The 27,997-nt window shown below is 56.7% G+C and overlaps 8 protein-coding genes across 8 annotated transcripts; 5 read left to right on the top strand and 3 right to left on the bottom strand.

Moving 5' to 3' along the window:
• Positions 1-826: 826 nt before the first annotated feature.
• B0H18DRAFT_1015365 (uncharacterized protein) lies at positions 827-2,739 on the top strand. Its single transcript, XM_048029205.1, has 6 exons — positions 827-1,021; positions 1,077-1,568; positions 1,631-1,675; positions 1,742-1,952; positions 2,011-2,213; positions 2,277-2,739. The coding sequence occupies exons 2-6, from the start codon at positions 1,272-1,274 to the stop codon at positions 2,526-2,528; spliced, it is 1,008 nt and encodes a 335-aa protein (XP_047891914.1). The 5' UTR covers positions 827-1,021; positions 1,077-1,271; the 3' UTR covers positions 2,529-2,739.
• Positions 2,740-3,189: 450 nt separating this feature from the next.
• B0H18DRAFT_878782 (vacuolar protein sorting-associated protein 35) lies at positions 3,190-6,591 on the top strand (the record flags this gene model as incomplete). Its single annotated transcript, XM_048040650.1, has 11 exons — positions 3,190-3,270; positions 3,328-3,424; positions 3,474-3,780; positions 3,834-4,125; positions 4,176-4,691; positions 4,747-4,892; positions 4,944-5,358; positions 5,411-5,530; positions 5,584-6,054; positions 6,109-6,258; positions 6,316-6,591. The coding sequence occupies 11 exons, from the start codon at positions 3,190-3,192 to the stop codon at positions 6,589-6,591; spliced, it is 2,871 nt and encodes a 956-aa protein (XP_047891913.1).
• Positions 6,592-6,898: 307 nt separating this feature from the next.
• B0H18DRAFT_1015361 (uncharacterized protein) lies at positions 6,899-9,499 on the bottom strand. The gene is given in 8 exon segments (XM_048029204.1): positions 6,899-7,353; positions 7,416-7,650; positions 7,670-7,865; positions 7,921-8,525; positions 8,574-8,841; positions 8,893-9,111; positions 9,162-9,332; positions 9,387-9,499. The coding sequence occupies 8 exon segments, from the start codon at positions 9,442-9,444 to the stop codon at positions 7,039-7,041; spliced, it is 2,067 nt and encodes a 688-aa protein (XP_047891912.1). The 5' UTR covers positions 9,445-9,499; the 3' UTR covers positions 6,899-7,038.
• A 106-nt stretch (positions 9,500-9,605) lies between these two features.
• On the top strand, positions 9,606-10,887 carry B0H18DRAFT_1015359 (RNA polymerase Rpb1, domain 1-domain-containing protein). Its single transcript, XM_048029203.1, has 3 exons — positions 9,606-10,068; positions 10,118-10,316; positions 10,365-10,887. The coding sequence occupies exons 1-3, from the start codon at positions 9,982-9,984 to the stop codon at positions 10,664-10,666; spliced, it is 588 nt and encodes a 195-aa protein (XP_047891911.1). The 5' UTR covers positions 9,606-9,981; the 3' UTR covers positions 10,667-10,887.
• B0H18DRAFT_1120456 (beta and beta-prime subunits of DNA dependent RNA-polymerase) lies at positions 10,837-16,461 on the top strand (the record flags this gene model as incomplete). The annotated part of the gene is made up of 16 exons (XM_048034124.1): positions 10,837-10,860; positions 10,924-11,172; positions 11,220-11,543; positions 11,595-11,600; positions 11,663-11,840; positions 11,892-12,069; positions 12,121-12,200; positions 12,248-12,317; positions 12,370-12,430; positions 12,484-13,235; positions 13,268-15,921; positions 15,977-15,988; positions 16,041-16,115; positions 16,164-16,193; positions 16,256-16,267; positions 16,322-16,461. 16 exons carry the CDS (start codon positions 10,837-10,839, stop codon positions 16,459-16,461), a joined length of 4,845 nt encoding a protein of 1,614 aa, XP_047891910.1.
• Positions 16,462-17,247: 786 nt separating this feature from the next.
• Positions 17,248-20,027, bottom strand: B0H18DRAFT_1212270 (uncharacterized protein; the record flags this gene model as incomplete). Its single annotated transcript, XM_048036462.1, has 4 exons — positions 17,248-17,266; positions 17,320-17,522; positions 17,600-17,907; positions 17,957-20,027. The coding sequence occupies 4 exons, from the start codon at positions 20,025-20,027 to the stop codon at positions 17,248-17,250; spliced, it is 2,601 nt and encodes an 866-aa protein (XP_047891909.1).
• Positions 20,028-20,919: 892 nt separating this feature from the next.
• Positions 20,920-23,583, top strand: B0H18DRAFT_1085715 (general amidase; the record flags this gene model as incomplete). The annotated part of the gene is made up of 10 exons (XM_048031951.1): positions 20,920-21,198; positions 21,260-21,419; positions 21,472-21,584; positions 21,937-22,079; positions 22,130-22,503; positions 22,556-22,602; positions 22,726-22,884; positions 23,005-23,156; positions 23,253-23,395; positions 23,465-23,583. The coding sequence occupies 10 exons, from the start codon at positions 20,920-20,922 to the stop codon at positions 23,581-23,583; spliced, it is 1,689 nt and encodes a 562-aa protein (XP_047891908.1).
• Positions 23,584-23,775: 192 nt separating this feature from the next.
• On the bottom strand, positions 23,776-25,687 carry B0H18DRAFT_878773 (FAD dependent oxidoreductase; the record flags this gene model as incomplete). Its single annotated transcript, XM_048040649.1, has 4 exons — positions 23,776-24,643; positions 24,707-24,822; positions 25,018-25,318; positions 25,374-25,687. 4 exons carry the CDS (start codon positions 25,685-25,687, stop codon positions 23,776-23,778), a joined length of 1,599 nt encoding a protein of 532 aa, XP_047891907.1.
• Between the last annotated feature and the right edge of the window lie 2,310 nt (positions 25,688-27,997).

Here is a 27,997-nt window from a genome sequence, read left to right as displayed (position 1 = left end):
GACTGAACCGTGCTACTCGGGGCGGTGCGCGTGAGTGCAAAACACTCTTATTCCGCGAGTCGTAGAACTTGTCCCCAACAACTGGTCAGAAGTTCGACTAACCGCCCACAGGGACCGTATCGTGCCACATATGCCATGTGTGTTGTCGGTGGCGGACACGTAATGATCTCTGGATCGCTGCTGACAAAGTAGGCTGACGACCTACACAAGATATGCACAACGTCCGCCTCACGTCTGACACAACTGTCCTCCCCCCGTCAAAGAGGTCGTGATTGTGGTCTGCCTACGGCAGGCTAGGTCTGACACATGGGATGGATGGTTACTAAGATCACAGGTGCGTTTGCCAAGCTCAACCAACTTTGCATTCGGATTTTGTAACAGCCGTTGGCATTCCGACGGGGTTGCGGCTCGGAGCTCTCACCAGGGCGCTGGGAATGCCGCATCTATGATTGGTGTCAGTGGACGGACAGGCTGCGCGCACTGTCAGCGGGAAACTCCCGAGGGTGCTTCTAGTCTGTTGTGGTGAGTACATATCCCCGCGCGGCCCTGTTACGCCCCGGAAAAGCACTCAGAAAGAGCGTCGGAGTTATAAATGCAGATGTCTCTCATACGCACCTCCTCCCTGGTGGCTAGCCCTTGCTTTCACGCAGTCTGCGTCTTCACTGCCAAGATCCGTGCAGTAGAAAAGTGAAATCTGCTCGCATGGTTTAGGCGCATTGCGCATCTCGCTCACTCGCAGGCTACCGCCAGCCTATCGTCACAGCGATACGCGCTCAATCGATCTGTCAAGCTTCAAGGTGATGATGTCAGAAAGTTCTTATACATCGGAGCGTTCACCGCAAGTTCACCATCTGCAGCCTGCAGAACTTGTGCAGTACTACTGTAAGCTACCTACACCATCGGAGACTGCCGTGTCTCTAGCGCACTGCTTCTTGCCAGTGGTGGACGTGTTGGATGCTGCGGCGTAGTGCGGTGATTAACAACCACTTTTGTTGCAATCATACCAGGGACATATCAGTCAGTGTGTGGCCCGCGTCGCAGGTTGTGTGGGTGATGATTGATACTCATAGCTGCAGACGAGAAGCACTCCTCCAGTAGCTGCTCGGGCAAATCCATCTGTTGGAAGTACTCGTCCCTAACAGAAACTAGTCTCTCAGATTTGGGGCTGTGTACATCCGGACATCATATATGCGCCCAAGGACTATGCCAGCGTTCAACTTCCTTGCCTCCCACATCATCGCTTCCTCTTCGTGCTTCCCGCACCGAAAAGCATGCCGTTTCCCATCGCCGAAGCACAGTTGGCAGCGTTGTTTATGCAGAGCATAGCGTACGGCATACACGTCGTCACGTTCGCAGCGTGCATGTACGCCTGGTTTTGGCGCCATCGGACGTTGCGAGCTTCAAATCGTTGGCCATGGATGGTGGTAGCCATTGCCTTGTTTATCTTCGGCACCATAGACGTATGCTTCAATTTCTACCACAACCTTGTGGCTTTTGTATTCTTCACGGGACCTGGTGGAGCAAACGCCGAATTCGAGGATATCTCGAACTGGATCAATGTTATGCGGGTGAGCTCCGAAAACACTATCCCTCATTATATGTTTGTAGTCTGATAAGTTTGGCTTGTTAGAGTGTTTGGTGGTATCTTCAAGCCTTGATTTCCGACGCAGCTTTGGTAAGGATCGTCCCACTGCTGATCAGTACGCTCGAGTGCTTTTGCCCACGAGGACATAATTGGCAGATATATCGATGCTGGATCATCTACCAACGATTATTGGTCGTCTTGCTTCTACCGGTGCTTCTCTGGGTCGCAGCAGCAGTCTGTGCTGCGTTGGCAGTGTACTACATGTTCGAGCTCAAGCAAGCCACAACAATACCCTCCGCAAAAAAGATACAACCTTACTATCATACTGTCTTCGCCACGTCATTAGCCGTCAACATCATCACTACTGGTGAGTGATCTTAGAGTTGCAGCAACATCGAACGTATGTTGATTGGCGACGTCCTCAGGACTGATGGTATACCGCATCTGGTCCATGCAGAAGCTCTCGTCAGGGCTCTTCACGAAGACCTGGAGAGGCAGTGGCAGGGTCAATTTGTCACAAGTGAATAGGATCTTCGTCGAGTCGGCTCTTTTATACACGCTCTCAGTCGCCATTACACTGGTTACCGAACTAGCTAAGACGAATGGGAACTACGGGACATCGGACATGGTAAGGTCTATTTCGTTTTGAGGCCTCACTTCTGCTCATTTGTCAATTCGATGGCAATGATAGAGCTTGGAGCTGGCTGGCGTATCTTTTGACTTGATTATCATTCGTATTTGGAGCGGGGTTTCCACGGAACCAACGGCGCCGGAATTTGCCCCAACTCTTGACTTCGCCGATCGTGAGGCTACACCTAGCAAGGCAGACAACAGGCAACGCCGGACAGACTCGCTGGGTACGGTAACGAGAGATGTGACGGAACTGAGTATAGAGCATGCAGGGACCGATTGGACTGAATATCCATCTAGTGGTACGTGTTGATTTTCAAATGTGCATGCGCTAATGGACAAGCGTGGCTCACAGGGAGTAGCCTTGGCGGCACCGTATGTTAGTTGAAAGGTCTATTAATGCTCCCAATTGTCTTCTTGATGCGAGGCTGGTTTTCACTCAAGTTAGATGTACTCTTTATGACGATTTCATGGACTCCTGCCGGGAACGCATGCTGGAGTGAGCGGCCTGAGGCTACTTAAGAGGAACTGGCAGCGGGGTTGGTGACACGCTGCGAAGACTCGGAAGAGTCTAAGCCAGCTCAGGCTCACGCCGAGTACTACCATGTACTGCAATGCGGCGGTCTCGTTGGTATCTCAATGCAATCCAATATAACGGTATGAGCTCGGCGGCGACATGCATAAGCTGGATTTTTGCTGTTGTGTACATGCTGCCAGGCATCCAAGTGGGCATCGTCAAAAAAGAAGTCTCAGTCGCCGTGAGAAATGCCGCAACGCGAGCGCTCAGGCGTAGCGTAAGAATACCGAATATGGATGCCAGCTGAGGATACGTAGCCGGGTCGCCCCCGCTGCGGTACCGTCCAACTCACCAGGCCCATCTTGCTGGCCGTCCACTTCTCTGCTACGCGACCGACGCAGCGACTTCTCAAAAGTCGCCTCGTTCACTAGGCGGGATGGCTACTACGCCGCAGACGATGGTGCCGGAGGAGGGTAAGCTGCTCAGTGAATCACTGAGCACGGTCAAGATACAGACCCAGCAGATGAAGAGGCATTTAGTGCGTCGCGTCTTACATCTTGCATCGTCTGAAACGGAGCTGACTGACCTGGCGTAGGAGCTTGACCAGCTCATGGACGCGCTCAAAAGCGCGAGCCTTATGCTGGCTGAGTTACGCACCTCTTCCCTGTCCCCGAAGCAGTACTATGAATTGTGTTCGTTCAAGCTTCTCTTCACAGTGTTTATCTACTGACACCTCTGTAGATATGGCCGTTTTCGATGCTCTCCGTCACTTATCCAATTATCTATATGACGCCCACACCCAGGGTCGTCACCACCTAGCCGATCTTTACGAGCTCGTGCAATACGCTGGCAACATCGTTCCTCGACTCTACTTGATGATCACTGTCGGCTCAGTATACATGTCCGTCCCCGACGCGCCGGTGAAGGAGATCATGAAGGACATGATGGAGATGTCGCGAGGCGTTCTGCACCCTATCAGGGGATTATTCTTGCGACACTATCTCAGCGGGCAGACGAGAGATCATCTACCAGTTGGGACGGATCCAGGGTGCGTGTTTTTTTCCTGATGTTGTGTAGGAAAGCTTAAGTGGTGTCGCACAGCCCCGGAGGCAACCTCCAGGACTCTATCTCCTTCGTGCTCACGAACTTCGTCGAGATGAACAAGCTATGGGTACGCCTACAACATCAAGGACATTCGCGAGACCGCGAGAAGCGTGAGATGGAGCGCAAGGAGCTCCGTATACTTGTCGGGACCAACCTCGTCCGTCTCAGTCAGCTTGACGGCGTGGACCTCGATCTATACCAGCAAATGATCCTGCCAAACGTCCTCCAGCAAGTCGTCAGCTGTAAGGATGTCATTGCGCAGGAGTACCTGATGGAGGTCGTAATCCAGGTACGCCGTGCATTGTTGAACATTCGATTGCATGGTTCACCGTTGTGCAGGTGTTTACCGACGAATTCCACCTACACACTCTGGGTCCATTCTTGTCTGCCACAGCCCAGCTGCATCCCAAGGTCAACATCAAACAAATTGTCATTGCATTGATTGACCGCCTTGCCGCCTACGCCGCCCGTGAAGCAGAGAACGAGGACCCCGAGGAGACGAAACGGCAAGAGGAGGCTGCTGCGCGCCGACTTGCGGAGAAGGTCAAGGTTCAGAAAGCCAAGTTGCGGATGAATGGTCACACGAACGGCATGTCAAGTCCTACTTCCGAAACTGTCGCTGCGGAGAGTGCTGCTTGGGGATCAACGCCGACCAGCCCTGTTGTCGACAAGGAGAAGGATTTCGATGCAGCTTCAAGTACAGCACACGGCACAGAGGAAACGGCGGTGGAGGGCGAGAAGCTCGACAAGGGTAAGGAGAAGGAGAAGGAGACGCATCTGCGAAAGTTCAGGGGTGTACCGGAGGACGTGAAGCTGTTTGAAGTGTTCTGGCAGCAGGTTGTCGAGCTCATCAAGGTGCGCCGCATTCGTACACCTTGCGACATGATCTCACGTTCAGCCGCATCCACAGGCACGGCCAGACCTTTCAATACAGGATATGACTGCTCTTCTAGTGTCCCTGACGAATCTGTCCCTGAGCTGCTACCCCGATCGGCTGGAATACGTGGATCAAGTGCTTGGTTTCGCCCATGACAAAATCAAGGAATACGCAGACAGGTGACTCCTCGCTCACCACTGACGTTGTCACGATGCTAACAGCATCCGTAGTCCTGACTTACACTCACCGCAGACCGTAGCCAATCTCGCATCTCTGCTTGCCGCGCCCATCAACTCCTACCAGTCCGTGCTTACTCTCCTGGCTCTGCAACAATATACCCCGCTTCTGGCCGTACAGACCTTACAAACTCGCCGGTCGCTCGCCCATGCCCTTATCTCGTCCGTTCTCAAGAACGAGACCATCATCGAGACTCCGGAGGATGTCAACGGAATCCTGGAGCTATGTCATGTTCTCATTCGGGATCAAACCGATGGCACAGGTATGCTACTGGGCTCGCAAGCGATACCGAAGGAGCAAAGAAGAGGTGTGTATCATCCGGACCGGGAAGAGATGGCAGAGGAACAGGGCTGGGTGGCGCGAATGGTGCATCTGTTCCGGGCGGAGTCGTTGGACGTGCAGTTCGAGGTATGTGTCCCACAATCCTGATGCTCCTTCAATTGGTGACTGGGCGCCCCAGCTCCTGCAAACTGCTCGAAGACATTTCGAGACCGGTGGAGATCGGATGCGCTATACCTACCCAGCCCTTATCACTGCCGCCGTCAAGCTATGCAGACGGTATAAAAAGAGGGAACATGTGGTGCGTCTTCCGCGCGAACGCGATCTCTGCCGCTCTGACGTGGTATCTCATAGGAGGACGATTGGCGTAACAAAGCCTCCAACATCCTCAAGTTTGCGCGACAACTCATTGCCATCCTGGCTACTCAGGTCGAGGCACCTTCGATTGCGCTTAGACTCTTCCTTCTCGCTGCACAGATCGCCGACGAGTGTGGGTTCGAAGACCTTGCGTACGATCTATATGTGTCCGCGTTCTCTGTCTACGAGGACAGTATCTCAGAAAGCCGTGCTCAGTTGCAGGCGATCACCCTTATCATTGGGACTCTGCAAGGTGCAAGGGTATTCAGCGAGGACAACTATGACACCCTCATCACCAAGGCGGCTCTGCATGGCGCTAGGCTGTTGAAGAAGCCGCACCAGGCGACCGCAGTCAACCTCGCCAGTCACCTCTGGTGGCAAGAGGTACCTCCCGACGAGGAGGCTCCTTCGAAGGATCCAGAACCTTCGGCGCCGACGGAGGATGGCGCGGAGAACGTCAAGAAAGCGGTGAGAACCCTGCGCAGTGTTTTCAAGCTGTGGGTGCTGACTTGGAAACCGAAGCATCCTCATCAGGATAGCAAGCGTGTTTTGGAGTGCCTCCAGAAAGCGCTCCGTATCGCAAGCTCGGCAATCGAAGAGATCGTCACGGTGCAGCTGTATTGTGATACTCTCGATCAATACCTGTATTATCTCGATCGTGGTGCACCTGCTGTAAGTCCTCGTTGTCTCTGATGCGGTGTTGCCAATTGATGTCGTGGGTACTCGCAGGTGACACCGAAATTCGTCAACAGCTTGGTTGACCTTATCACCTCTTCGATCGACAACATCTCTTCTCCCGACGTCCACCCCTCACAACGTGCGCCACCAGGGCTGCTGGAGGGTGTACAGACACCCGACATGATCACCCGCCATTTCCGCAATGCGCTCATATACATCCAGACAAAGAAGAGTGCGGGAAGCTCCGAGGGGGGTAGCGCAGCGTCCAGATGGGATGATGTCGACGTAGTAGGTGCTATGCTCAAGATGGGAATCGGTGCGCGGTAGCTTGAATTGTATGGAACTGGACGGTCATCCAATTTTGTTTATTCGTCGTTCATATGATATTTCTGGTGTATATATAATGTTGTAAGTGATCCCGCCTTAGTGATCTTCGCACCTGTATTTCCACTGCTGTGAGCTGGTAGGCGTACGTCATGAATCGATACCGATGGATTCTGATCCACCTCACCGTCGTTTGCTTCGTGTCAATGTAACATATTGTCAGCCCCGGCCAACCTGCCTACGTTCATATCTTTTGACGCGGCTGAACAAACTGACCTCAAGCGATAATTCTCGTTGCAACGCACTAGAATGGGATGCTACGTTGCTCAGGGCCCAAACTCGCCCATGCTTCAAATTCATACGAATTCCTAAGATAACACATGTTGGAACTCCATCGTCTAGCAGCCATATACATATAACCATACATCCACAGCGGTACAGAATGGTCCGTTACAAGTCGATCAACAACGCTTCCTTTCTTTCCGGCTCCGCATGTATTGGCTGACCATACGCCGCATACGTCTGGGGAGAACCCGTCGGCACTGCAGGGAAGTTAGGCAGCTGAGGCGGCGCCGCGAGCTGCTGCAGTTGTTGCAACTGCTCCTGGGGGTGCGACATCGTGCTGTGTCGGTGGATGTACGCTTGCGCCTGTTGGTCCGAAGGACGGTAGTGCGAAGCGACAGTGTGGGACCGCGTCAACGACGATTGGAGAGCAGGGGAGGAGGAAGATGGGGATGCGACTTGAGGAACCGGGACGGACGCAGTCTGAGGTGGGGGTGCGGAAGGGGCGGAAAATGCTGAGCCGGCGTCGGAGGTGGGTAGGGCACAGCGGTAGGAGGCGCCGGCGGAGGAGCACCGTACTGGGGGATGGTGACCGGCACAGGACTCGCAGGTGCAGCCTGCGCATACGACGAGTGAGAGTACGGTTGCTGAGATGTGATCATCTGTGGCGATTGGTACGATGGTTGATACATCGGTTGAGGCGGTGTTTCTGCCGTAGGCGACGTTACATACGCCCCGTTAGTGACCGGTTGGTCGCGACTAAGGTAAGGTAATGGAGTGCTTGCGCAGGCCCGGAGACATCTGCTGTTGCGGCTGAGGTGGATTCCACTGACTGTAAACGGGCTCCGCTGTTCGATACTGAGGAGTATATCCATTAGCTTGCTGATAGCTCGTCGAAGCCTGTTGCCAAGTTGGTCGAGAGACTTGTTGAGTCAGCAGGTTGTCGTAGAGCTTGACTGCTTGGGACAGTTTCTCGTGCATCTCTTGGAGCAACTCTGGGGACAACAGTGTTCAGCTATGGGCCTCTTTGTAGAGCATCAAAACACGCACGCTCTTTGCGCCCTGTATCACTCAGGCTCATCGCTAGCTTCGGCCTCAATCCATTCGCCTTGTCATACAACTCCGTCACCGCGGGATATCTCGAGACATCGGTAATCCCTTGCGTCTGAACTTGCTCCACTGTTTGGTTGAAGGTCATGATAGCGTCTGCCTCCAACGGTTCGAGGTCATAGTTCGGAAGACTCGGTGCCCTCGGCTTCGGCGTCGCTGCCGAGGGAGGATACGAGGATGGGAAACCATACCCGTTATTGTAAACACCAGGCTGCTCCTGTGAAGGCGTATCGATGACGACCGGTGCGCTGGGCCTTGGAGCGTTCGCTTCGCGTAGACTGGCCTCAATTGCAGCTTTGAGATCTGGGTCCTCCTCCTCCTCTTGAGAGCGTGATGCCGCAGTGGAAGGATGCGTACGGCGGTCCACCAACGGTGGCTCTGAGGACTGCCACGATGAAGGGGACGGAACATACCCTGGCCGACGACCACCAGCGGCGCCAACTTCTTCAAGGGAGAGCTGAATGGCTCGGTGTAGTTCTGCATCATAGAGATCCCGGGCCGCACGATGGCGAGAGCCAGACACACTCTGAGAAGGACGGTGGTTCCTGGAGTGAACGGTCAACTCGAGCTCAATGCAGAGACACAGGACGTACTTGGTAGCCTTCTTATGCAGCTTGTTGTAGCAAGTGTCGCAGACTCGGACTTCTTGTGTTATCCCGAAGTGCGGCAGAGGAAGGGTCTTCGACGAGCATTGTTGATCAAAGACCTGACCGCAGTTCCTGCAGTGATGCTTGCGATTCGTGAACGTAAACGGCGTTCTACAGCGCAGACAAACATCTGAATCGATCCATTCAGGAGCTGTCTGCGTGTCAACCATGGCAGAACTAGTCGCGGCGGGGTCGCGTGGAGGGAACGTAAACCCTTCAATGATTGTCAACATGACGCGTTGTGCGGAGGATATCGAAACCCGACCTTCATGTTGCAACGTCCTGTAGACCTCACCGACATAGCCGAGGCTAGGTTTGCCCTCAAACGCCAGAGCCCAGTTCTGGACGAGCCTCAATATCTTGTCCTTGACATCGTGGTTGAGAGCAGGCATCTTCAGGATGCTGACGAAATTGTCCATGAACTCGCGTGTCACAACTTCCTGGAGAAACTGGTCGCCGCCGTTCTTGACACACGTATCGTCAACTGAAGTGGGAGTAAGGGTCAGTCACGCTTCATACGCAGCAGGTGCACACGTACGCCCAGTGCAAGGAGTTGCACATTAGGATTCTTGTGGTTCAGACGACGCTTGAGAGCACGCATAGCATCTTTCGGCGAGACAGACTTGGATCGTATCTGGTCGCTGATCTCGAGGCTGAGGGCGATGTCCTCGGTGCCAGACGGCAGCAGCTCCGAGGTCGCCTTGTCTATGACCGCTTGTTATCTCCTGTAAGTTGACACCACAGAAGAGCAATACTCACCGACTGCATCATCGACCTGGGAGGTGCCCCAGATGAGCGAGCTCAGGTAGGAGGTCATGGTGGGCGATGAGGAGTGTTCGTTGCGCTGCGCCAGTTGTGAGCGCTGACCTCACCCAGCCCGGCGCTCGCTCAAGTGCTCAGGCTGCGCGGGTGTGACGCAGTGTGACTGAGCGTGACCGAGCGTGTGGTCCGCAGGAGGGCGTGACTAAAGGCACGGCCCCGACCCTTGTGCGGCTCATCGTGAGTTGTCCTCCAACCACCTCGCCGTCGTCGTCCCGCCCGTCGTCGCCCCTCTCCGGCACTTCTTGGTCTTGGTCACAGCTCTCAGAGCGTCTCTAGGCCCGCTAACGACAGCTCTCGCGAGCTCTGGACGATCCGACCGCGTCTGACGGCGTTTACTCAGCTCGGTCAAAAATCCGCGACAACCTCCTGAGCGACCCGTCCTCAACGAGGATACGCGGAACGCGTCAACGTCGATATATACCTGTCTGAATAGACTCCTCGGTTCCCTATCGTACTAGCTACTGCTAATCCCTTCGCCCTTTGCCGACTTCTGTGCTCCAGCGTTTCTATTGTCCTCGACGACTCTGTCATCATGCTAGGCCACCAGTTTGCGTACTCTGCGGCGCCGATCCGCAAAGTGAAGGAGGTTCAGTTTGGCATTCTCTCACCTGAAGAGATCGTGCGTGTTGTTGGAATATCTTGCTGCTTTAATCTCACGTCTTGTCCAGAAAGCGTATTCGGTCGCGAAAATCGAGCATCCTGAAGTCATGGATGAGGCGACACACAAGCCTAGGGCGGGTGGCTTGATGGATCCCCGGATGGGTACTATAGACAGGAATTTCAAGTGTCAGACGTGTGGAGAGGGGATGTCGGAATGCCCTGGGCATTTCGGCCACATTGAGCTTGCCAGACCTGTCTTTCACCCAGGTACGTCGCATCCGCAATACAATGGACATACCCTTGACTGTTTCTTAGGCTTCATCGTGAAAGTGAAGAAGATTTTGGAGTGTATTTGCGTAAATTGCGGGAGGTTGAAAGTTAGCAGCGTGAGTTTTGTTCTTTTCCTCTACTCGTTCGCACCCCACCACCCAATTTTCTGGGGGCTCTCTCCACACATGGAGAACCCCAAGCCCGCTCTGCGGATGTCCTCGACAATCGAGGCGTTCTTCCGCCCGGGTGAGGGAGACGCGCGTTTTCGGTCGCTTGATCGCCGCGTTGACCGCTACACCATCCGGCGCTGGTTGGACACGCAGTGGCGTGGTGAAATGGGGGGCTGAGCGAGATAGTGCGAAAATGTATGCGATGGATTCTTGTGAACCACGCTGCGATGGATGGTCAGACAGCCCTCCCTGTGACGCAGGCTGAGTGGCTTGTCTTTGGCCAGCACTTGATAACTCGAGTTCTGTAGCCCCCTGTTGTTCCGTTGTTATGTGGTACTCGTCGCAGGATGCTGCACGACGCGATTGTGCAGGTAACTACGAACCTTTGCTGACGTTCATGTTTCATATTCTTCGATGATGGTGCCATCTGTAAGTCGGACGTGGGGTTCGCCGAGAAGATCAAACGCACCCACCGTGACCCGAAAGCGCGAATGCAAACTGTCTGGAACGCCTGCAAGGGGAAGATGATGTGCGAGACGGATGATCCTAAGGACGATCCTGATGGCCCGGAAAATGACGAGCCGAAGAAGGGTCATGGGGGTTGTGGTGCTGCACAGCCGTTGATTCGAAAAGAAGGCCTCAAGCTCTTCGTGCAATACAAGAGGTCGAAGGACGACGATGAGGTTTGTTCCAGGGCTACCATTGGGAGCCAATTCTAATCTCCCTGCAGGAGGTGAAGTCGTTGCAGCCAGACAAGCGGCTCTTCCCTCCGCACGAAGTTTACACGGCATTGAAGAAGATTTCTGACGCTGACCTGCACATGTTGGGCCTCTCGGAGGACTACGCGCGGCCGGAATGGATGATCTTGACCGTTATGCCCGTACCGCCGCCCCCTGTGCGACCGAGCATTGCGGTAGACGGTGGCACGATGCGGAGCGAAGATGATCTGACATACAAGCTGGGCGATATCATAAAGGCGTCGCAAAATGTCCGCCGTTGCGAGCAGGAGGGTGCTCCGGCTCACGTCATCACCGAATTCGAGCAGCTCCTTCAGGTGCGTAGAGTCTAAATGGTGCACAACGTCTGCTGATGCCCGACGTTGCAGTTCCACGTTGCAACGTACATGGACAATGATATTGCTGGAATTCCGCAGGCTCTGCAGAAATCTGGCAGGCCGTGAAAGCTATCCGCGCTCGTCTGAAGGGTAAAGAGGGCCGGCTGCGGGGCAATCTGATGGGCAAACGTGTGGACTTCTCCGCGCGTACGGTCATTACTGGCGATCCGAACCTCGAGCTTGACGAGGTTGGCGTACCGAAGAGCATCGCCATGAATCTGACCTACCCCGAGCGTGGTACGTAAAGCGTGGTAATCACGCATCAGATCCATACTTACGGTATCGCAGTGACGCCGTACAATATCGCATACTTGCAGGAGCTTGTCAGGAACGGCCCGACCGCATACCCGGGTGCACGATACGTTGTTCGGGACACGGGAGAGCGGATAGACCTCCGGTACAACAAGCGCGCAGACGCCTTCCTGCAGTACGGCTGGATCGTCGAACGACACCTGAGGGATGGAGAGTACGTACATTCAGCCGCCCGTATGCTGCATGAATCTCACCAATATGATAGTTTCGTTCTCTTCAATCGGCAGCCTAGTCTGCACAAGATGAGTATGATGAGCCATCGAGTCAAACTCATGCCATACTCTAGTACGTCCATTCCGACTGCGGTGGATCAATGCGACTGACTCGTGTAGCTTTCCGGTTAAATCTGTCCGTCACGCCTCCATACAACGCCGATTTCGATGGTGACGAAATGAACATGCAGTAAGTAAAGCTTCTTTTCGTATACTTTCCAGTGACCTGACGATGTTTGCAGCGTGCCACAAAGCGAGGAGACTCGTGCTGAGTTGAGTCAAATCGCCTGGGTGCCCCGACAAGTATGACTTGTCCTCACTTCTAATGATAGTCACTCACGCAAACACCTCCTCAGATCATCTCGCCACAGGCTAACAAACCCGTCATGGCAATCGTGCAAGATACGCTTTGCGGTATCCGCAAGTTTACCCTGCGCGATTCGTTTCTCGATTGGACCCAAGTGCAGAATATCCTTCTATGGGTGCCAGACTGGGACGGCTCTATACCGACGCCTGCCATCATCAAGCCTAAACCTTTGTGGACCGGCAAACAGATCCTCAGTATGTGCATACCCCGAGGTCTCAACGTCTTCCGTTCGCCGGATCCCAAGTCCGCAAACCCCGTCTTCGATGACGGCATGAATGTCGAGAACGGAGAGATCATCTTCGGCATCGTTGACAAGAAGACCGTGGGAGCGTCTCAAGGCGGTCTCATCCATATCTGCTTCCGCGAGAAGGGTCCAGAGGCTACGAGGACCCTGTTCACGGGTCTGCAGCAGGTCGTGAATTATTGGTTGTTCCACAACGGTTTTAGCATCGGTATCGGCGACACCATCGCGGATCGAAACACGATGGAGCATATCAAGGAGCAGATCTCGATCCGGAAGCAGAGCGTCGTCCAAGCCATCGAGGACGCCACGCACGATCGTCTCAAAGCCGCGCCTGGCATGACCATCCGAGAGTCCTTCGAGAGTCGAGTGGAGCGAGAGCTCAACCTGGCTCGTGACCAGAACGGGCAGTACGCGCAAAAGGCCTTGAAGGAGGATAACAACGTGAAGCAGATGGTAACCGCCGGATCCAAGGGGTCCTTCATCAACATCTCCCAGATGTCGGTTTGCGTCGGCCAACAGATCGTCGAAGGGCGTCGATACCATTTGGTTTCCGCCACCGGACGCTTCCGCACTTCACCAAGGACGACTTTAGCCCGGAAGCTCGCGGATTCGTTGAGAACTCGTACCTTCGTGGTCTGACGCCACAGGAATTCTTCTTCCACGCCATGGCTGGACGAGAGGGTCTGATCGATACCGCTGTCAAAACAGCGGAGACGGGTTATATCCAGCGGCGTCTCGTCAAGGCACTCGAGGATGTCGCGGTATGTTACGATGGAACGGTCCGAAATTCCCTCGGCGATCTCGTTCAGTTCGTGTATGGCGAAGACGGCATGGATGGTGCATTCATCGAGCGCCAAAACATCGAGACGTTTGCTCTGAACGACCGCGAATTCGCCCACAACTACCGCGTTGACGTTACGGATCCGTCTGGAGGTTTCCTACCCGGAGTACTCCAGGCTGGCTTGGACGACAGTTCTCTGGAGCTGCAAGGGAAGCTTGACGAGGAGTACGACCAGCTCGTCCAAGATCGCCGCCTGCTACGCGAATTCGTATTCCGTTCTCAGGATCCCAGTGTCCCTCACCACCTTCCCGTCAACCTTCAGCGGATTGTACAGAACGCGATACAAATCTTCCATATCGACCGACGCAAACCAAGTGACCTCGACCCCGCTTACATCATCGACTCCGTGCGCGAGCTGGCAGAGCGCCTAGTTGTTGTTCGTGGCGATGGTCGTATCTCGCAGGAGGCCCAGAACAACGCAACTCTCCTGTTCCGCACTCACCTTCGTGCTACGTTCGCTGCGCGGAGAGTCCTGGAGCGCTTTCACTTGAACCAGGAAGCATTCGAGTGGGTTCTTGGCGAAGTCGAGGCGAAGTTCAATCAATCCGTGGCGCACCCAGGCGAGATGTGCGGTACGCTCGCAGCGCAATCTATCGGTGAACCGGCGACGCAGATGACGCTGAACACGTTCCACTATGCCGGTGTATCCAGTAAGAACGTCACGCTCGGTGTGCCGCGGTTGAAGGAAATCATCAACGTCGCGACGAACATCAAGACGCCCTCACTCTCCGTGTTCCTCGCACCGCACATCGCCAAGGACAAGATTCTTGCGAACGGAGTTCAACAGGAGTTGGCATACACGTCTCTGCGCACTGTCACGGCGGCGGTGGAGATCTGGTATGATCCCGATCCGACTTCCACCATCATCGAGGAGGACAGCGTTTTCGTCGAGTCGTTCTTTGCAATCCCCGACGAGGAGGTTGAACAGAAGCTACACCTCCAGTCTCCGTGGCTCTTGCGTCTGGAGCTGGATCGTGCGAAGATGATCGATCGTAAGCTGACGATGTCCTACGTCGCTGGTCGGATCGCGGAGAGTTTCAAGACTGACCTGTTCGTCATTTGGAGTGAAGACAACTCCGAGAAGCTCATCATTCGCTGCCGTGTGTTAGGTGGTGCCGACAAGGACGAGGATGGTATGGAGACCGTGGAAGAGGATATCTTCCTTCGACAACTCGAGAACACTATGCTGAACTCAATCAGCCTGCGTGGTGTACCCGGGATCAACCGCGTGTTCTTGCTCGAGCACGACAAAGTTGTCATCACCGACGAGGGCAGCATCAAGGCCCACCAGGAGAAAGAGTGGGTTCTCGAGACGGACGGTGTCAATCTCAAGACCGTCATGACCGTCGACGGCGTGGACTTCCGGCGAACGTACTCAAACAGTTGTGTCGAGATCTTCAATGTACTCGGTATCGAAGCTGCCCGCGTCGCCATCATGAAGGAACTCCGTGGTGTCATCGAGTTCGACGGGTCCTATGTCAATTATCGACATCTATCGTTGCTGTGCGATCTCATGACACATCGCGGTACACTGATGGCTATCACCCGGCATGGAATCAATCGAGCTGACACGGGCGCGCTCATGCGGAGTTCGTTCGAGGAGACCGTCGAGATCCTGATGGAGGCGGCTGCAGTTGGCGAGAGAGATGACTGCCATGGTATCGCGGAGAACGTCATATTCGGGCAAATGGCACCTATGGGAACTGGCGCGTTTGACGTCGCCCTGGACATTGATATGCTCAAGGATGTGATTGTAGACCACCGGCTGCCTGTGCAGACCCTCATGGCGGCTCAAGTCGACGCTGGCATGACGCCGGGTCAAGTGGCTATGACCCCTTACGATTCCAACTCGCCGACATGGAACGCCGATGCTTCGTTCAAAGGAGAAGCCGCTGCGTTCTCACCACTTGCTGTCAATGGTGGTGAAGACCCAGCGAACTTCTCGTATCTCGGGTTCGGGCAGAGCCCCATGGGTGCTGGAGGCATGTCGCCAGCGGCCCCCGGATACAGTCCTAGCTCGCCGAATGTGTATTCGCCGACGTCTCCGTATGTACCACCATCGCCATACGGTGGTGCGACCTCCCCGTTCGGCACCTCGCCCTACGCAACGTCACCATTCTACGACCGAGCCCGTGGACCAACCTCGCCTACATACTCGCCGACGTCCCCAGCTCTGAACCTCACATCGCCGGGATACTCACCCACGAGTCCTCGCTACTCACCCACTTCGCCATCATTCTCCCCGACGTCGCCTCGATACAGCCCGCAGTCCCCGTCGTTCAGCCCAACGTCGCCACGGTACTCACCAACGAGTCCATCGTTCAGCCCGGCTTCACCGAGATGTAAGTGTCTCTGACCTGAGTCTTCGCCTTGCTCTGACGTCTTCAATGCTTGCAGACTCTCCGACGTGTAGGTTCAAAGGATTTATACTATTCGAATTTGTGATTGACACGATCAATAGCTCCTGCCCAGATGTCTCCTTCGTCGCCGAAGTATTCACCGACCTCGCCAGCGTCACCCGCATCTCCCAAGTACTGTGAGTAACCGTGCAACCCTTGCTACGCTGTTGTTAACGTCCCTTTAGCACCGACGTCGCCAACCTACTCGCCAGCTTGTACGTATTCCAGTAGATGTGTCTTGATGTGTTACTGATCTGCCTCATCTCAACCCTCGTAGCCCCTGCATACTGTGAGTATAATCTGCGTATATGACATTGGAGCCGTCACTGAAGCGCCGTTACAGCTCCTGCGTCCCCCGCGTACAGTCCGACGTCGCCGCAATGGTCGCCATCGAGCCCGGCACAGCAGCCGCCACCGCCACCGCAGCAGAACGGGTCTGCCTCTCGCAATCACTCATACAGCACCTCACCGTCCTGGGAGTGATGCTGAGAATAGCATTCCAAATCTTTCACCTCGTCGGACGTTGTCGTTGGGACATTCTTGACTTTACCATATCAGCCCGCATCATCATAGCCCTCTCACACTAAGCACGCACGTATGTAGATTATTGGCACAATACTCGTCTTGTTATTCCTGCTCTTTCCAGTGTACTCACCGAGTTGTCTGTACTGTACTCGGTGCGATGTAGGGATGCAACAGAATTGACATCCTCACTGGCAATAACGTACGAGCTGTTCATCGGTTCGTCTCAGGACTGCCGGCAGCTTACGACACATCGATGTGAGAGATGAAAGTAGATAGTTGCGCAGTAAGAATACGGGAAGAGCGAGCGGACGGACCAAGATGATTACGAACAGGAATGCGTGATAAGAGTTAGCTATGATGCGCACACTGCAGCCATGCAAGGTCCGTATGAGTGCAAAAAGGAATGAGATGTCAAATAAGTACGGCACAGCGTACATGTACGTAGGGATCGGACCGACACGATGCGTCATAGTATTACACATTGGGGCATTGATGGGGTATACTATAACTTGAGATGAGATCGAGAACCGCGAATATCTGATCCAAAAAGTGCGTGAACAGCTGTCATGTGCGAATAGTGGTGCAAGGGACGACGACTGGGGCAGCGGTTGAATGGGAGAGGCGGGCTTTGTGAAAGGGGGTGAGTGCAACAGGCAGGACGCGGGGAACCGTAGTAATTGTTTTGCAATGTCGCACAAGTGAGAAGTGAGAAGGAACCGAAAGCCGCCTCCACGTGAGTAAGTATCAAACGAAGAATTGTGTGCTGTGGCAAGACGGTCAGCGACGATGTAGCTAGGGACAACGGAAGGTACGCACTGGACACGGCTCGAAGCATGCACTTCCATCTCCTCCATCTTGTACGAGTTTAGCTCCTCCTTTATGCGTTGCGCCAACGCCGGCGTGAGCCGGCTCCATGTCGCAGGTTCGCTTCGCCTGTCGTACACCGCCGCTGGGAACGTGTCATAGACCGACAGATTGGACGCGAAGGCGAGTCGCTTTGCCGGCGCCGTCGCAGAACGCTGCGAGAGCGTCGGCGGATTTGGCGAGAACATCGCCGACAGCGCCGGTGCAGACGAGTTCGGATGTGTGAAGAGACCTTCTCCGTGGCGCCCGAGTTCACACTGCTCGTGTCGGTGACGTCCTTCGGCGAGTCGAGTGAGAGCCCATTGCTCTCGAAGGCCAGCGGCGGGATGAACACGCCGTTGTTCGACGCGCCCTGACCATTTGGCGGGCTATGCGAGTTGTGTTTGTGCAGCCCGTCGATGTGGTCGGGGTCGGGCGACGGTATGCGCGCGAGCGGGCCGAGCTCGCCGCTGCGCGAGGGCGCCGAGTCGTACGAGTTTGAGCGCATGCGCGCGAACGGCGGCTCCGGGTGGAGGTACGCGTCCTGCTCGTAGCCTTGCGCTGGGACGGACACGGTCAGTCTAGACCTCCTGACAGACGGGCGACTCACTTTTCAAGATGCCCTTCGCCGGCTTCCGTGCCTTCTCGACGCTCCTCCGCACGTTCACCGCCCACGGCTCCATCTCCTCCTGGTCCTCCAGCGTCGCATGCTCGAACTCCGCCCGGATCGTCACGTCCTCCTCCTCCTGCGCCTCGTTCCAGTCCTCGTCGTCGTCCCACCCGTCCATGCTGTAGTTCTGCGGATGGCGGTCTTGCGGCCCCTCGTCGCTGCCGCTATCTGAGTTGTCGTCCACGATGCCCATCCCCTCCTCGTTCACCCGTCGTCCACCTGCGGGATCGCCCTGCCGGTTCGTGGTGTTCTTCTCCCACGTCGTCGGCACGTCCACTTGCTCGCCGTTCTGCGCCGCTGCTGCTGCGGCGGCGGCGGCACGCGCCTCGGCCTCGGCCTTGGCCTTTGCAGCGGCCTCGGCGTTGCTCTTCAGCGTATGCTGCCGCGCGAGTCGCGCGGCGGGACTGAGCCCTGCGAGCTCTGGGCCACCGTACTCCGTGCGGTCAAGCTCCGCGGTAGCCATCGACACGCTAGCTTCTGCGGGGGCGCCCTTTTCACCCTTCTTCTTCTTGGTCTTTTTCCCGGCGGCGACAGCAGCTTCCTCGTCCTCTTTCTCCTTCTTGTCTTTGAAGAGTGACGTTATCCCCGCAAGCGAGTTGCGGCGTGTGAGCTTCCCGATCGAGCCGAGCTTTCGGATGACCATCGACGCAGAGGACATGGTTGAAGACAGAGAGATATTGTCCGTCGAGCGATTGAGCCGTGAGTTGAACAGTGACCGCGACTTTTTCTTCTGCACCGTCGCCGTGGACTCGTCGTCCCCCGTGATCGTCGCCTGTGAGCTCCCGCTCCCCGTGGGAGCCGGGCGCGCCCCCTTCGCTGTGTCCTCCTCGCCGCCCTCGTCCTCCTCGAGCAGCGTGTTGTTCGCTCCGAGCGAGAGTGCACGTCGCAATCGCCCTTTGAGCCCACCGCTGCGCACGCCTGGTGCGTTCGGGTTCGGCTCCAGCATCGCGGCCAGGTCGCTGTCGTCGCGGGACATTCGCTTCTCCGCTGCGGTAAAATTACCCTGCGAGAGCGGCGACGGCTTTCGTTGCGTCGCGCCGCCAGCCGCGGGTACCGAGGTGGAGGCAGTCGTCGTGCTGGGTGCGCGTGTCGTAGAAGATGCGGAAGACGTGGAAGACGTGCGGCCGTGTGTTCGTTGCGAGGACGTGCTGGGCGGTGGGGAAGACACAGCGCTCCCGCCGCGAGGGTGGCTGCTCGGCTTTACATGGAGGGACGAGGGCGGGGATGCAGGCGGACCCTGGTTGCTGTTCGTGCGCTGTCGCTGGCTGCTGGACGACGAGTTGATCGATGTCGACGATCCGGCAGCGTCGGCGCGGACGTACGGCGCCTGGAAAGGACCTGTCTGCGGCGGGGGCCGCCACTCGCCGTTCGGGGCTGGATCCTGGCTGGACGCCGACGCCTGGCGCGGCGGGCGTCGGTACGGGTGGAAGCCCTGGTACTGCGGAGGCTGCTGGTCGCTCGGCGGGTAGCCGCCGTTGGGCAGCTGCGACGGATGCGGGGGCGGTGTGCCGCTGGGGAAGGGATTGAACCCGGGGAGCTGGTTGATCGCAAAGTAGTCGCCAGACGGCGGCGCGGACCTACCGCGCTGGGAGCCGATGTGCTGGGGGACGTGGGACATTTGATGGGCCTGCTGCTGGGCGGTGAACATCATCTGCTGATAGGCCCACTGGGCGTACTGGTTGTTGGCGGGGTCGTAGTAGGGGGCGTGCATCTGCTGCTGGGGCGGGTGGCCGTGGACGGGGTAGGACGGCTGGTTTTGGTAGAAGGCAGGGTAGTACTGCTGCGGCGAGTGGGCGGGCGACCAGCCGGCCTGCTGCTGCTGCTGCTGCTGCTGGACGGGGTAGGGGTAGGGCTGCTGCTGGTTGGACATGGTGGGGGACACTGCCTGGTCGTTGGCGGGTGATGAGCGCTGACGAGGAACGGCGGGGTTGATGGCGGAGGATTGGGAGGGCAGCGCGTCCATGGTATGGTCTTTGGGAGGCTGCCAGTCCTGCGAGACGAGCACGGCCATGGAACACGGCTAGGATGCAGCGGAGACGGGCCTGCGCGCGGACGCGGCAGCAGGGGAGGAGGTTGTCGTCGCGATCGTCGCCGTCGTCAGAGATTGCTGCACACCGACGGCCTGCAGTGCGTTCAGAAGAAAGCTCGCGATGAAGGAAGAAGGAAGAGATGAAGGGGGCACCTTTTTGGAACGAAGACAAACGAGAGGAGAGATGCGGTGAGAGCGACGAGGAGCAGGTCGGCAGCGGCCAAGCAACGCGCCAACAGATAAACCCGCCACCGCTCCTCCACAGACAAGCGCCCGTTTGCTATCCCTCCCAAACACTCGCAAACACCTCCGCCACCCCGACATGTCCTCCTCCCCGTCGCGCACGATGCTCGCTCCCTGTGCACACCGACGCCGCCAGCCCTCTCGCCGCCATTTTCACGCATTGCAGACGGCGGCGCGGTGGTCGGCGTGGGTCGCCTGTGATACCGCCGCTGGCAGGCGGTGTTCCCGGCTCTCCCTGCCCGATACATCACGCCATCTGCGCTAGTCTCTTCCCAGCTGCCCTCTTCCAACAATACTTATTTGTTGTCGGAACGGGCATGCTCTTGCGGTGTTTCCATCACCGTCCCCTCCCCTCCGTGTGCCTGTTGTCCGCGCGTGCTCGCCCACGCCGTGGCGACCACTCTCGTCGTTGCCATCCTCGTCGAGCTGCGGGCGCCGTCGCCGACGGCAGCCAAGCAGTCGCCCCTTGAGAAAGGCACACCCAGATCCGATCCCACGCACACGCGCTATCGCACCGAGTATGTATGTAGATCGTCATTATCTGTATGTACATACTCGCCCTCGCGTCTACCAGCAATGACAGCCCGCCCCATTTCAATCCCGCCCCGTGCCCGGCTTGCTGCTGAACACCATGTCCTCCGAGACGCATAGCTGGCAGGACCTCTGCAAGGCTCGCAGGCGTGTCCAGGCCGAGTCCATCCCCAAGGACTGGCTCATCGACCTCCCGCCCACCGACCTCCGCGATGTTCGCGACGTCCCGCGCGCCTGTGGCCTGCTCTCCCCGCGCGAGCTCGAGATCACAGAGACGACAGACACCGACCTCCTCCTCCTCAACCTCCGCACCGCCGTCTGGTCCTCCGTCGAGGTCACCACCGCGTTCTACAAGCGCGCTATCGTTGCGCAGCAGCTGGTCATCATTTCCCCGCGTATCGTTGACTGACCCGCGCTGACGGTGCTTTGCTGATTCGCAGACAAATTGCTTGACAGAGATCTTTGTTGATCGCGCCCTTGCCCGTGCGAAGGAGGTCGACGACTATCTCAAGGCGACCGGGAGGCCCATCGGTGCCCTCCATGGCCTCCCCATCTCGCTCAAGGACCAGTTCCCTATCAAGGGGCTCGAGACCATCATGGGTGGGCCTATCTTGTTTCTCGTTTGGGAGTGCGGCTCTGAATACCCGTGCAGGCTACGCTGGATGGATCGGCCGCTACGCCGACTCGGACTGCGTGCTCGTTGAGATCCTTTACGAACAAGGCGCGGTCCCCTTCGTCCGCACCAACGTGCCCCAGACCCTCGTGGTGCGTGTTTTCCTCGCATTCGCCAGAGACATTTGTCGGTATACGAGTGCCCCCAAACGAGCGACAATCCAACCACAAAACTTCAACACTGATATGATTGGCATTGATACCCTGAGAACGTTTCCGCAAGGGCCTAGTCGTGACCAAGTAGATCGCAAAGAGGGGCGAACCTCGCAAGGAGTTGGCTCCATTTGAGTAGCTCGTCTCCTTATATAGGGCTCGGGGAGCAATGAATCCTTGGATGCGAATGCCCTCTCCTTTCTCGGTCGGATATTTGCGCATTTTGGGGTGATCGTATATCGACCTCTGTCCCTGGCGCGCAAAAACCCCCATGCTCATTCGCAAGCCTCAGTGGGGCGAGACGTCCAACCACGTCTTCGGCCGGACGACGAACCCGTACAACCGGTACATGACACCGGGCGGCTCCTCCGGCGGCGAGGGTGCCCTCGTAGCTATCCACGGCAGTCCCTTGGGTGTCGGGACCGACATCGGCGGGTGAGTTACATATGCCCTCGCCATCCCTCACGCGCCGCTCACCCCACCAGCTCCGTCCGCATCCCGGCCTCTTTCTGCGGTCTCTACGGCCTGCGCCCGTCCTACGAACGTCTACCCTACGCGAAAGCCGTCAACGTCGCCCCCGGACAGGAGTCCATATCCTCCGTACTCGGCCCGCTGTCCCCCAGCCTCGCGGGCGTACGCGTGTTCACGCAGGCGGTCCTCGCTACGCGTCCGTGGCGCCGCGACCCGCTCGCGGTGCGCAAGCCGTGGGCGTGGGACGAGTACGCGCTCGCGGAGCACGGCGCGGGCGGGAGGATGTGCTTCGCGGTCATGTGGGATAATGGCATGGTGAAGCCGCACCCGCCAGTGAGGCGCGCGATGGAGATAGTGAAGACGGCGTTGGAGGCGGCGGGGCATACCGGTGAGAGACGGACGTTTCATGGTGACGCTCCAGAGGCTAAGGCTGTGTGTAGTGATTGACTGGGAGAACCACCGACACTTGGAGTTCTACGAGGTAACGGTGCGTGCCCCCTGCCAGAGTCCAGATGCCCCCCACTCCGTGGCGCGTCGCATATTCAGCCGGACGCGCAGCGATCTAGCCTTGCTCCATTCTCTGGTCCTGACACTCATTCCGATCGGATAGGAGCGCATCTTCGCCGCGGACGACGCGCAGGACTATCTCGCCGCATGCGCGCTGTCCGGGGAGCCGCTCATCCAGACGATGAGTCCAGACACGGACGCGCACGAGTACGCCCTCGACGAGCCCTTCGCGCGCACGATTGTGGCGAGCGCCGGCACCTCAGTGCGTACGAGGTGCGTCTTACTTAGCCCGCGCCTCCCGCGACGCGCTACTAATCACCATGATTGATGACTGACTGGATATCGAATCGCTCGCCGGCCCTGTGGTGTTTCTGGTGAGCAGCTCTGGCAGCTACACGCGCGAAAGCGGGATCTACGCAAGTCCCACCTTGACCACTGGGAGGCGACCGTCGCGCGCACGGGCACGGGCCGTCCAGTCGACGCGATCATCAGCCCCGTGGCCCCGTACACGGCCTGCCCGCACGGCTGCAACTCGTACGTCGTTCCCCTTCTGCATCACTCATACCCTGAGCTGCGGGGCACGGTATAAATGGCGCGCCAATGGCCCGGGGCGCTGACTCCGTACCTCAGGGATGCATTCTACACAACCCTGACAAACACACTGGACTACACTACGTCCTGTTTCCCGGTGACGTACGCGGATGCTGAGCTCGACATGGCCGAGCCTCCACACGAGTTCTTCAACCACGAAGACGAGGCGGTTTACAAGCTTTGTACGTGATCAACTTGGGGCGCCGGGGTCTTTGCGCGCGGTGTTCTGACAATGCTCGTCCCTGTTTCAGACGATCCGCAGCTCTTCCATGGGCTCCCCGTCGGCCTTCAGCTGATTGGGCGGACGCTGGAGGAAGAGGGTGTGATTGCCATGACGGAAGTTGTTGACAAGGCACTGAAGACAATGTAATGAGGATTCCCGGATGGAGCCTCCGAACGGAGGATCGTAAGATGTACACAAACCGCAGACCACTGTACAATAGTCACGTAGGCTAAGATCCGAAAGATACAGGAAGCCGAAGACCGTCCGAGACGAGAGAGATCGATAACTGCATGACGACGACCGTACACAATAGACGAGATCCAATCATGAGCACGGCACCTACATGAACCGGGCTACAAGCGTGTCCACGCTCGCTTTCTTCCACCGCTTCTCCGTCACCCGCAGAATATCCGGGAACCAGTCCTCGAGAGCGTCCTCCTGATCGAGTATCATGTACGCGAGCGCCCTGCCGCTCATCCAGGCGTGCACCATGCCCTCGCCCGTGTACCCTGCCGCGAGCCACTCTCCCGGCGAGGCCAGGTGCAAGCAAGACCCTTCTTTCTCCGACACGGGAACAAAGCGATCCGCGGATGAGGCGCGGGGTTCTGGCCGCCCCGACACCTTGGCGGGCAGCCGCCCAACCCAAGGCAGGAGATCAGTCGAGATGCCCAGAATACCAGACCACTGCGCCTTTGTGCGCCCGATACCCCAGCGCACCTCCCCCTCCGGCTCCTCCGCAGGGACAGCCTCTCCACCCCAGTTGTCCCCGCCGAAATAGAGCGGCAGGGAGCCCGCGAGGTGCGCTGCGCCGGCGAAGTTGAAGACGGAGTCGTCGGTGATGCCGATGTCGGGCAGGCTATTCTCGCACGACTGCGCCCAGCCGCCGCCGTACATCAGCTCGTGCTCGCCCGTCGGGAGCTGGGTGAGGTAGTCGTATCCGCTTGTGCCGCGGTAGAAGACGAAGGACCGGTAGCCGTCGAGTGTCGAGTTGCGCAGGAGCGTACCTGGACGCTGGGCAGACATGACACCTCGCGCCGGGATGACCTTTGTACGAAGGGGCTCGAGTAGATGTGAGCACCAGCCGTTCGTGGCGTGTACGATGTGCAGGGCTGTAATAGGTCCTCTTGATGTTTCGATGACATAGTGAGGACTGTCAGCACTTGGAGCGATGATAGCAAGGCACGGTGTATGCGTTGCGACATGGAAGCTGAGGACGTGTTGAGAAATGGATGGTTCGCATGAAGAAAGTAAGAATCATTAGGATACGCACTTGTCGGAATGCTTGTCCAGCAACTTCGCGAGAAGCGAAGTAACGAACCTGTAAGGGTGCATTGCTCCGCCAGAGCCGTAAATGCACCCCAGTGTGTCTGGTGAGAGATGGTATTTCTATGCACAATCGGCGTGAGGTATCAGCGATCGACAGACTTGTTCTTGGCGAAGACAGACAGTGCTGCAATGCCGTCTCAGACATCGAGGGAGTGGACGTGCCACATCTCCCTGACTAAATCAGAACGCCGTGCGGCCGGGCTAGGGAAGCAGAGTCCTCGCCGTGCCATCACTACCCGATTAAAGGGGACCTACCTCAACGGCTTCCTTAGCATCCATGAACCCGAACGTCTTCGACTCATCCGGCATGGCAGACTTCCATTTGCGTAGGTTCTCCTTGGCCTCCGTATAGGTCTCCGGGCAAGTGTAGACATCCAGGTGCTCTGTTTCGCGAACCTGAGATTCCTTGACAATACACTCTTTCTCCGCGATTCGCTGCATCTCCTTCTGGTGTGCGAGACGAAACCTTATCATCCGCTTGGCAGCATCCTCGCCGAAGCTCTCCTCCAGCTCAGAGTAATCGTGGTAAAGAGGCGGATTTATATGACCACCATTCCTGTCGTAGAGGTAAAGATGAGAATGGGAAGAAAGAAAGGAGCTTGGGCACATACCTTGCAGTTGCACCCGAGCACACGTCTCGTGCCTCGAGCATAACAATCCGTGCCTTGCTGCCATTCGAAAGGATATTATACGCCACAGACGTTCCCGTTATCCCTGATCCAACGATGACAATATCCGCGTTGTATGGGAAGGGCTCATCATGGGTCGATATTGCGGACGCAGGGACGGTCCAGAACGGACGAGTAGGATTAGGGACAGGGATGCCTGGCGGTGTCTCGATGCGCTTGTTGAGAAGGTCGAATGTCTCTTTGAGCTGCGCTGTGGCAGCTAAGTATAGCTTGACCTTGGACGCGAGGTTGCCCATGTTCGAAGGTGGTGTCGCGAGACAAGCTTGAGAAAGTACGGGACTCGATGGCGCGGTGTTACATACCCCACCTATCTCCAGACTCCCGCTGCGCTTCGATCTCCCACAGCAATCTCACAGCTTCCAGTGCGGCTTGTCAGAGTGAGTCCGTACAGTCGCATCCATTGAAGAGTGCACATACAGGGTCGCCTCGAAAGACACCAGGTAGATCCCAGAATACGAAGTTAGCCAAGCGGGGATGCCGCGGCGGCCACAGTGGCCACAGAGTCGATGTTCGAGATCTGGGATCTCAGCGCCACAGATGCATCGAGTAGATCACGACTCCGGGCGTCTCCGACGTCCTGCGGCTGTCACTGGCTGGCTCTCTGCAACTGTATCATGCACGCCGCAGAGCATCTCGCTCCACATCATATGTCTTGGGCCAATCTCGTCGTTCTACGTCTCACTCACGACCGCCCTAGGATGTTGACCGTACAACGGCGGTCTGAAGAACCTCGGCCTCATCTGAATCAACAAGTCCCCGTCGCGAACTCTCGGATCTGTCTAGCGATGAGGCTCGTTTTTGTGAGTACTTTACCAAAGTTTACGGGTGGCTAACGCGGCTACCTTCAGGTTGACTGATGAGCATGGCGCTGCACGGCGTGGATGAGCCATGTCAGTGTGCGTGTATTTGTTCACGCTCTAACGGTGTTGGCCACTTGTATTAACCTGGTGTGCGAGGCGTCAAATCTCAAATAACAAGGGGCCTTATTGACTGCACTTTGGTTCGTCAGGTCGGTGTCATCCGACTTTATTGGACTGGTCTTTGCTGACGGGCAGATGCCACGTCGTTCTTAGCAGCATGCGTCACGTTACGTGTACGGTAGACGTTGCGTCCGCTATCGCAGCGCTGCCTGCCCATCTATCGCCGACCTTTGCGCCACACCTGTGCTGTCATCCTTAGTCAACGTTCGTCACGATTAGCTCGAACTAGATATGCGCGCAGCTAACATTTGCAAGCAATGTCCTAGTGTATACAGCACCGACTGACGGCGTAGGTTCTGCGCAGAGCACGCATAGCTATCATACTGAAGCACAACAGCGTCGACGTCAAGTGGGTCGGTCTCGTGTTTCAAGGACTGTCCAGGCGCTGATCAGGGCGTGTCGCGGATTGGTGTGGATGTGTATATGAAGGTTCGCATGCAATACTATACCGGAGGCGAGCAATATTGTATTGAGCCTGCAGTCGACCCGTCTGCATCTATGCGACACCTGCAGCTCCTAGATGGCTCTCTGCACTCGGTGACTGGTACATTTCGCAGAACCCTCCGGCGTCCAAGGGTATCTAGCGTCCGTTGTGAGCAACCTGGGCAATCTTGACTGGTGCCTTGAGATGTGTTGCACGGACAGAACACTATCTGACAATGACACTTGTGACATCCTGCGCCTACGCTCAATATACTACACGTACCGGAGAGCGCTATGCGTTCTCAGTAATATCATAACTTTACCCTGCCACCCGCCCTCTCCCCTTCGTCCAGCTCCATATTCCGCAGTGCAAGAGAAATCGAAAGTTGCGAAGGGTGAGTCCATAGTTAGCTTCGTTTGTGAATGCTTTCGTTGATACTACGTCTTTCCCCTGTGTAGCCCCAGCCCGAGCGTCGCACACCGGCAACCTGGGCAACGCCTCCTGTTCTACTGTTGCGGTAGTCAGTGAACGTAGTCGAAGCAGGTAACTTATTCTTGCTTGTGTTCGTCCTTCAAGAGCAGTGGGCTGAGGGGATGACATTCACAGTGCTATCTCCGTGATCGACGATCAGTTTCGTGAACAAGAGCTTGCGACTTCCGTCAAGACGGCAGCGTTGTCCAATCGCTGTCGTACATAGTCGCTGTCGAACGCATGAGCGTAGCTAACTCGATGTAAGTGCCTTCGTCAAAATGCGGTTCACCTGGTTCATAGCGAAGCTAGTACGGCAGCTACTACCTCCGACGGCTCCTCTCCATTTCCTGCGGTTCTGTGGCTTCCTGTTGAGGTCTGTGAAAAGATCATCGACTACATAGCAATGGGATTGCCTCTCAGCCATGCGGTCTTGACGGGAGAGCCACATCTATCTACCCTCGCCTCCTGTGCCCTTGTCTGCCGAGACTGGTACTACTTGACGTGGTACTATCTCCATCAACGCGTTCACCTACGGGACCGACAAGACGTCCTCTTATTGTCAAAGACCCTTCACGAGAGGCCACGCCTTCGTAAGGTCGTCCAACAGGTCTGGATATCGGGTGCCTCTCCGGGGAAACGTCAACCAATTCGGCACCTGGGGACCTTTGCCG

This window comes from Fomitopsis serialis, assembly GCF_022376445.1.
Source record: "Fomitopsis serialis strain Sig1Antser10 chromosome Unknown B0H18scaffold_47, whole genome shotgun sequence".
Taxonomy (NCBI): domain Eukaryota; kingdom Fungi; phylum Basidiomycota; class Agaricomycetes; order Polyporales; family Fomitopsidaceae; genus Fomitopsis; species Fomitopsis serialis.
The sequence above is the reverse complement of the archived record's forward strand: the minus strand, read 5'-3'. Positions and strand labels throughout refer to the sequence as shown.